Below are 9,374 nucleotides of genomic sequence, written 5' to 3'. Positions count from 1 at the left end.
AGGCTGGCATTCAATAGCTTGTATAGTGAAGCAAAGACATGGAAGCAATTCATCAGTCTTTGCTACTGGGTGAAACAAAAAACAGGCTAATTTAGATTTGATTGAAAGGGTATACTTAGCCATATAAGAGCTTGCTACTTTTCCGCAACAAACTGATCATCAGGCAGGTTTACAGCAGGTTTGATTGAATAATGCCAAATGACCCCAAGTAACATTTCCAATGTACTTTGGTCAGTGATTTTGATAATCACCATTTCCACGCCGATGGCTGTCTTTACACCTCCCGCCTTCCCGAAAGCCCACGGGAAGTTGAGCAGTCCTGCGCCGAGGGCGGATTTGAGCATTATGAAGATGGCACCTAACGAACCGAGCCGCGGGGGTTCCGAATGCGACGCAGACTTCGAAAGGAAGCTGATACTCTCACGGGCAAGTTCTTCCATTTTTGTGGACACAAGTCACCTTTCCGTCCTAGGGATGTCAGAGCACCGGCGCGCTCAAAGCGCTTTCGATGCGCGTTTTGCGTCTTGAACGATGCGTGTAGGCTGTGAAACTTCTGTCTCCGAAGTGTAGTGTCTCAAACCAATCCAATCTAGTATTATTCCACCTCGTTATGGCTTCAGGAAGAAAATGTCTTCTGTGATGAGTTGTGTGGATATATAGGCCACTGCTGGCCCCACGACTGCTCTCTCTGTCCGCGCGGCCTCCTCACCAATACTTTTAATTAAGAGCAGTGAAATCGGGGCAGACCCAATTAAAACACCGAACACATTTCACTTGGAGGTGAAAAATATGCTACACAGTTGTGAGCGTTTCTCTTGTGTGTGTGTGTGTGTGTGTGTGTGTGTGTGTGTGTGTGTGTGTGTGTGTGTGTGTGTGTGTGTGTGTGTGTGTGTGTGTGTGTGTGTGTGTGTATTGAGCAACACTTTGTCAACTGAGGGACGTCAGGGCTGAGTCAGCTCTGTCCATATATCGTAAGCTTGGTGATGCGTAAAAGTGAAAAAGTGAAATGAGTGAAATTGCTCAATAGTTGTATTTGACTGAGGTGGCACAGTGCCTTACTGCAAGTCAAATATCCTCAAAGGAATTCGGCACGAGATTGGCATGTATCACAAGAGCGCGTATAGGGAGACGCATGCTGACGGCGAAAATAGTTCACTTAGCCTAAATGTGTCATTGTTTGATGTGGTTGATTTGTGGGAAGAAATGCGCTGTCAAATATTTACATTGGCTCATGTGTGACTGACAGAAGATAATAGTGGGTGTTGTTGATATGAGATCCATGAACCATTAATAAACTTGACTGCACTGTAATTTCACAGTATCACCATGCGTTTCCTTGTACACAGCGAGTGAGATTCAAATAGTGTTTGATGGTGCGTCTTTTACTGAGGTTTGCATTTTTCATTCAACTCTCCCATTTCTGTCTCCAGTGGAATGCAGGTCCCTCGAGAACGGAAGAAGCCCTTGTTCACCATCTGGACTCGTACATTCTTCTTATACGGAGCCTCCAGGGCCTTGTCCACACGCCAGCCGTACACAGACGATGACAGGACGGGCACCTGCCGAGTCCTCTCCTGTTCAATTGGAACATAGTGATTCCACGATTATAGTGTATTTTAAGACGTACCCACCATGTATAACATTTAGATTTTAAATATTCTGGAAGAAGTTGGTCCCAGAGACACATTGGCCTTGGAAATACTTTTTTGAACCCCTGGGATAGGTAGTCCAACCTGAGTATGTGAGTTTTTGCAATGAAAGTGAAAGTAATGGCAAGTTCACCTCCTTATTAACGTTCAGCTTAAGGTTAACAGCCTTGTCATCACGCGACACTTTGGGCTCATATCCATCTCTGAGATGGAACACAGCATCATAAACCTTTCCTTGGTCCTCCCGCTGTCAATGGAAAAACAATATAGTTCATAAGCAAGTGTGGGTGAAGTCTCCTTGTATCTGATCGTACGACCTGCCCACAGCTGAGGAGGTCTTGGCCTGTAAGGCACACCTAGTGTGATTGCCCTGTTTCAGGTTTATTCATTGGTTCATGCCTAGTCTCAGCTGTTCCTCTCAGGTCTGTTGGACCTGACCTGTTGGCTTTGTTGTTTCACCTCTTTGTATAGGTTATACCTTTAGATAGGGATAGTGTAGGCCTAGGCCTAGCCTCTCTGTAAGACATTGTACGGCCATTGGCCTCAGCCAAATGGTCTGGACCATTATGGCACAGCAGGTGGTATGCTTGCCCTGAATCCTTAGTGTCAAAGGTTGAAGCCCCACCGTTGTTGTTCCTCAATTGTAGACTGTATACAGTAGCCCTAATGTGCAGCAGCGCAATAGGCTATGATCTTAAGGTATGTAGATAATTGTAGCCAGGCTTTAGCGTTGGCCTACCTCCGGTAATATGCGCTGGAAATAGGAGGAACGGGAGACTGCGTCCAACTCCGACTGAGTGAAGCCGCGCGGCCGTGTGCTTGTGGTGCCACCGTGTGTATTGTTCATGTCACTGCGCCTGTGGAGAGATCAGCTTTCCTGTCAAATGGAACATACACAATGATCTGATTTAGTGTAAGTCTCAATCAAGTCTAACAATAGACCTAGAGTGACGCACTGTTGTGTCACAAGGCCCCGCAAAGAGAACTCTGGTCTCAGAGAGAGGTTGAAACAGGACTCCACTATCATACAGACTGTAGAACATATGAAAGTATAAGATCAATGTTCTTTCCTAAATTCCAAAACATATACCCTGAATTCGATAATCTACCTCCAAACAAAAAACCGCTCTACTTGTTCGGTGAAAAAAGTGTGTTCCACATTAGCTGCAAAATGTTACCTCCTGCCACACCATGAGAAATGTGTTAGAGATAGAGAGAAAACATAAAGATATAATTCTGAACACACAAACACTTAATTGACTACACATAAAATACTGACACTCACTCCGCGGTGATGGGGTTTGGGTGTGGGAGCCAAACGATGCAGCGACCCAGACTCTCCACTGTCGAAGACAACACACATTTGTATTCTTCTTTCCATTGTTATGTGTTGTATTGTAAATGTTTTGTCGCTTTAGCAATATATACTTCATTTTCACATTTACATTTATGGCATTTAGCAGACGCCTTTATCCAAAGCGACTTACAACAAATACATTTGTCTAAGTAAGTGAATCATCAATCCATCAGTCATCATAAGAAAAAGTAATCAATGCTCGGACCAGGTGCCACAGGCAGTCACAATGCTAGAAGGGAAAAATTACTCCTTTTTTTAACAGGAGAGAAACTTGTACAGGGGGGTAGTGGGGGGTGAAGAGGTCTTTATGAGGGACCGTTAAGATGTAGCCTGAAGAGATGGGTCTTCAATCTACAGCGGTAGTGACTCTGCAGTCCTGACAGCGGTGGGAAGCTCGTTTCACTCGTTCCACTTCATGAATGTCATGCCAATAAAGCAACACTGAATTTTAATTTGAGAGAGAGTGAGAGAGATAGCCTAATATAATAATTCTTATTATAGAGAGAGAGGTAAACTTATAATTTGATAGAGATAACTGTAAGTGATTTTGACCAATGTTAATTGGGGGCGGGGCAGCTAGAACGAGCAACCTGTTCCCCCAATCAGGAGAGAGGTGGGCGGTCCTTGTCTAATGTTCCACCGCTGCCATGGAAACAAGGGAAAGCGTTGAGGGGGGAAATTGGATAGAAACTCCTGGCAAATGATCTTCCTAAATCAGATAGAGTTAGCTACATTTAACACTTTTTTTAACAACAAAGACTAATTCATATTCGAGTAGATAAGTCATTGATGAAATAGTGATCACTACGTTTCGGGCCTATTATGCATCCTGAACTTGGAAAGGTCGGTGAAGTGGAGGTCGAGAACGGTGGCGAGGAAGCGAGGTCGACCCTCCAACTTGGAGACGCAGATATACTGTTGGATGCGGTGTCAGCAACGATCAAACAGGGTTGGTTCAGGTCCAAGTTATTAAAAAAGATATATCTATGGAATATTCAGCTACTGGAAACATGTTGAAGGTTGTCAGAACTTGTCACTTGACTTTACTGCTATGATAAAGTAACCTATATCTTGTCCCTTCAGAGCAGGACCTCTGCATGACGAAGTGCGCAACCGTCGCTGCTAGTGAAGGAGACCTCACTGTGTCTCCACTGACAGAAGACAGACCCCGGGAGGTGCAGAATGGCAAACACACACAAACCCCCCCACAAGAGAAAAAGGAAAAGGATTCAGGGCCAAGGTGAATTAATACTGGGGAGCTAGAATGGACAGCGAACATACCCAGTATAATTACTAATCAGTGATGCATTTTATTTTCCACAGAATCACCAAGAAACTTCTGAAGGACCACTGCAAGAAAAATAAACTCTACATGACACCTCGTCTGAATGACGCACTGTACTTGCATTACAAAGGTTGTATGAACTTGTTGTTGCATACATCATTTGTGGACCCTGAATGATAATAAGCAGTTTCATGTGATCGTAGATGTAGATGTGGTTCTGTTAAGATGGAGTTTGTTTGTACTACTAAATCATACTATAGTCTCATGTTGTTAGTGTATTCCCTCTCTCCCAAAGGCTTCTCCACCATAGAGAATCTAGAGGAGTATACAGGGCTGAAGTGTCTTTGGCTGGAGTGCAACGGGTTACGAGGCATCCAGAACCTGCAGGCCCAAACTGACCTGCGCTGCCTGTACCTGCACCAGAACCTTATCCACAAGCTGGAGAACCTAGAACCGCTCAGCAAACTCAACACTCTTAATGTCTGCAACAACTACATATCCACCATCGAGAACATCTGTGAGTCAGTCAGTCTACACCGTACACCTCACATCTGCCCATCTGTGTGTGTGTGTGTGTGTGTCTGTCTTTGTCTGTGTGTGTGTGTGTGTGTGTGTGTGTGTGTGTGTGTGTCTTTGCGTGTCTATGTTTGTCAGAGTGTGTTTACTGATGAGTGTGTGTTTTCACCAGCTTGCCTGCCTCAGCTGAGCACCTTGCAGATGGCTCACAACAAGCTGGAGACAGTGGGAGATCTGGACCACCTGAGTCAGTGCCCCTCCCTCAGTGTGCTGGACCTGTCCCACAACCTTCTGAAAGACCCAGACATCCTCACCGTGCTGGAGAGCATGCCCCAACTGGTAAGACGTCCCACTCTACTGCACCCATATGTAAACACTGTTGAAATCACACAGATACTTCCAAAATGCAAATACCATCATACTTATCAAACTCCAAACTTGCTGTGTGTGTGTGTGTGTGTGTGTGTGTGTGTGTGTGTGTGTGTGTGTGTGTGTGTATATGTGTGCGTGTGTGTGTGTGTGTGTGTGTGTGTGTGTGTGTGTGTGTGTGTGTGTGTGGTCCATCCATGTACAGCGCGTACTAAACCTGATGGGAAATGAAGTGGTTAGGAGAATCCAGAACTACAGGAAGATTGTGACGGTTCGTCTAAAACAGCTCACCTACTTGGATGACCGACCTGTGTTTCCCAAAGACAGGTGAGCGGTGTGTGTGTACTGTATGTGTGATGTGTGTCGCTCTGCAAGTTTACCTCAAAGTTTCGGCCTTATAGTATTTCCTAAAGTGCATTGTTTCGCTTTCTTTTAAGTTTTTTTTGGTGGCTGTATGGTTGTTATGTGATTACTGTGTGAAGGGCGTGTGCAGAAGCGTGGGCTGAAGGGGGGCTTGAGAAGGAACGCAAGGAGAGGGAATTATGGGAAACAAAGGAGAGAAGGAAGATACAAGACAGCCTGGATGCCATGGCAACCATCAGAGATAGAGCCCTGGAGAGACGCCGCCTCAGAGAGCTGCAGGAGAGAGGTACGCACATACACACACACACACACGCACACGCACACACACACACACACTCACTCTCACTGAGTGTATAGACTGTCTGACAATGGTATGCTGGCCTATTCCAGGGGAGTGTGAGGCCTCTCCATCTCTTGAAACTGAGAGTCCCTGTGAGGATGGCCAGAGCCAGAGCCCAGGCCACAGAGAGAGGATCCAGACGTTTGTGGAGGACAGCCTGGAGGCCCATGAGGAGTTTCTACAGACACAGAGACAACAGCCAGAGACAGAGGAGCCAGAGCCAGAGGAGCCAGAGCCAGGCCAGCCAGATGAAGAACAGCCAGGGGGAGAGCAACCAGAGGGAGAAGCATTCGTAAGAGAGCAACCAGAGAACCAACAAGACCAACCTGAGATAGACCAGTCAGAGAGAGAGAAACCAGAGGGAGAAGACTTAGAGATAGACCAGTCAGAGAGAGAGAAACCAGAGGGAGAAGACTTAGAGATAGACCAGTCAGAGAGAGAGAAACCAGAGGGAGAAGACTTAGAGATAGAGTTGTTAGAGAGAGAGCAGCCAGAGGGTAACCTTCAAGACCAGCCAGAGAGAAACCAGCCAGACAGAGACCCATCAGTGAGAAACCAGTCAGACAGAGACCCATCAGTGAGAAACCAGTCAGACAGAGACCCATCAGTGAGAAACCAGTCAGACAGAGACCCATCAGTGAGAAACCAACCGGAGAGAAGACAGCCAAAGAAAGAAAAGATAGAGAGGGAGCAGTCAGTGCGTAAACAGCCACTCGTCACCCTGGGAGCCCCCTCTCAGATGGCTGAGCTGATCGTAGAGCACGGCCCCGGGCCAATGGTGACTGAGCTGGAGGGGACGGAGGAACTGGAGACAATCCATCTGGAACCTTCCACCCCACTGTGCATTGATGTGAGTCAAACAGCCCATCAACACCAGCCCCATCACTTCACAGCCGAACAGTTAGTGTACCAGTCGCCATCACTGTACACATGTGGTTATTACACGATAATAAGAATGATTTTTGTTGTTGTACTTAAGGGGTTAAGTAATTATACTTAACCCCTGACCCTAATCTATCACCGCCTGATGATTCTCCACAGGATCTCCCTGATTTAGAGGATATAGACATGCAGGATCCAGACTCTACCAGCATCTTCTTCTCTCAGGTACATTACACACACACACGCACACACACACAAACACTTGTTGTCACGCTCACATATGCACTCACACACAAACACATCTCTAACATAAATGGAGAAGATTCGTTTTACTCAGCTGTGTTGTTCCTGACTTGGACCTCTGTGTTTCCAGCGAGTATCCCGGCCCAAAATAGAGGTCATATCAGGTGATAATGATAAGGAGGAACCAATCAGACATCAGATTGGGACATTACTGACCTCAAAGACCACACCTACTTCAGAGCCAGGCTCAGACTCACTGTTCATCAGGATCTGTGACCAAAATGTGTCAATCAAACCCCACACCAATCACTTAACAGCGTTGGATCCAGAGGCGGGGGATGCCCCAGAGTTGGTGATGTCACAGCAGGGAGAGGCCAGACAGAGCCAGGAGTCCAGCAGACCATGTCTCATAGAGGAGCTGGACTAACCCTTAAGGGCTTCTCCAGGGTTTGGCATAAAGCTTCACCTTATTAACCTAATCAAACCTCTGCATTGTAGGTGTTTTGTCTGGGAAAGCCTTGCTTTGTTCATACCAGACACAGTGTCACTACAGAGAGCTGCCATGGATTATTCTGCAGCACAATTCGTGCTCAAAACATGAATGCTTTTGAGTGGTTTCTATTGTTTCTTTTGTTGGTTCTTCTGTTTGTTATTCTCAGCTGTTATGTGATTAAAGTCAAGCCAATATTCTCAGCCTAAGTGAATTTAATATTGAATATATTAATAATATTTCATTATAACCCCAGAAGATTATAGCCTGACAAGGGCCTAGGCTCATTATACTGTATAAAACATCACATCATAAAAAATAAAAAAAATGTTAAAGCCACTAGGTGGCACTTACGTACATTATATGTATATAATATAGAAATATTAAACATTGAAAAAGATCAAATCTATTTGTGTTTTAAAATAGCTGATACACAAATACATGTCCTACATCATTTAATCAACTGGGGGTCAATGGTGAGGGTTCTTGAAAATATTATATAGCCCTGTGGGTCCAGATTTGGTTAAATGTAGGACACAGGGTATGACGTTCAGTGGATTGAGTCTTTCAATAACAGTACCAAACAACAGATTAAGCCATGCTAAAATGATATATCCCTCTGTGTCCTCATCTCTCTCTCTGGTTTCAGTGATAGATTAGCACCACTCACTTACAACCACATGCATGCACGAATGAGATTGCCACCTGTTCTCTGATGTTGGATTAATTCTTGACAATGTTGACATCCTTGTCATTCACCACGCTTTAATTTCTTCCGCTGTCCCCTCCCTCCCGTTAGGCATCGCAGGATGCTTTAGATGAACAAAGACCAATGAGATTTATCCACTCATGTCCTGCTATTATGAAAGCGCTTAAGGGCAGAGATTATAGACATACACAGACACAGACACACACAGACACAGACACACACACACACACACACACACACACAAACTCAAGGAAAATACACAAAGACACATTCCACTTTATATTTTTTATTACTAATGAATGCATCAATCACTTTCTTGATCAACCAATTGTACATGGAGTGTCAGATTCCTCATCTTAAAAAAACATAATGAAGGAAAGGAAACGTGTCGCTCCTCATCCATATCACTAGAGTGGAAATGACAGTATTACAAGTAAACCCAGTAAAAAGAAAAAGACAATAGTAACAGAATAATAGGTATGTTAGAACTCTTGTAATCCAGTGGAAAAAGAGCAGAAATCTCAAGCAACCCTCAGTTTAACTAAGAAAGGAAATAACTTCTCAAAAAGCAAGAAGATATTCCAAAGCTATTTCACTACAGTATGCAACATTTATGTACAGCACTCATGTCACAGATAACATTTCACTTTTTTTATGAAATGGAAGAAAATAAGTTCACAGGCACACAGTGTTGTGGCTACAACCCCACTTCCACACAAATGTCTTCATTTAGCCAGTCCATGTAAGATTAAATGATAAAGGAATATACGTAGGGGGTGAGTAAAATAAAGGGTAACATGGTTGCTTGAACCACAATGCGTGACTTGGAAATAAACAAAGTAATAAGACTTCACACCCTTAATTCATTGTTAATAAACACAATAATGGAAAGAGAAGTGTACACTTTTAGAAAAAAAACTGTTCTTCATTTGTCCCTGTTGGGGCACCCTTTGAATAACCCTTCTTTTTAGAACCTTTTTGGGTTCCATGTGGACCCTTTTGGGTTCCATTTAGAACCCTCTGTGGAAAGGGTTCAACATGGAACCCAAAAGGGTTCAACATGGAACACAGAGGTTTTACATGGAACCCAAAAGGGTTCTTCAAAAGGTGTCCCTAAGGGGACAAATGAAGAACCCTTTTGGTTTCCATAGCAGTCTGAGTCTGTGGGAGG

The 9,374-nt window shown here is 44.5% G+C and overlaps 2 protein-coding genes across 2 annotated transcripts in view; one reads left to right on the top strand and one right to left on the bottom strand.

Moving 5' to 3' along the window:
* Positions 1–440, bottom strand: part of slc38a8b (solute carrier family 38 member 8b) — a gene marked incomplete at both ends in the record, with an annotated part of 4,494 nt that extends 4,054 nt beyond the window's left edge. The window contains one exon of the mRNA XM_083691434.1: positions 252–440. Within this exon, the coding sequence (XP_083547560.1) occupies positions 252–440 (189 nt within the window). The remainder of the gene's footprint in view (positions 1–251) is intronic.
* Positions 441–3,828: 3,388 nt separating this feature from the next.
* On the top strand, positions 3,829–7,431 carry dnaaf1 (dynein axonemal assembly factor 1; the record flags this gene model as incomplete). Its single annotated transcript, XM_083690875.1, has 10 exons — positions 3,829–3,955; positions 4,090–4,246; positions 4,330–4,421; positions 4,587–4,808; positions 4,980–5,146; positions 5,382–5,503; positions 5,659–5,825; positions 5,930–6,729; positions 6,921–6,986; positions 7,135–7,431. 10 exons carry the CDS (start codon positions 3,829–3,831, stop codon positions 7,429–7,431), a joined length of 2,217 nt encoding a protein of 738 aa, XP_083547001.1.
* Positions 7,432–9,374: the final 1,943 nt, after the last annotated feature.

Source organism: Argentina silus, assembly GCF_951799395.1.
Source record: "Argentina silus genome assembly, chromosome: 19".
NCBI classification, from domain to species: domain Eukaryota; kingdom Metazoa; phylum Chordata; class Actinopteri; order Argentiniformes; family Argentinidae; genus Argentina; species Argentina silus.
Note: the sequence above shows the minus strand (reverse complement) of the source record. Positions and strands in the feature narration are given on the sequence as shown.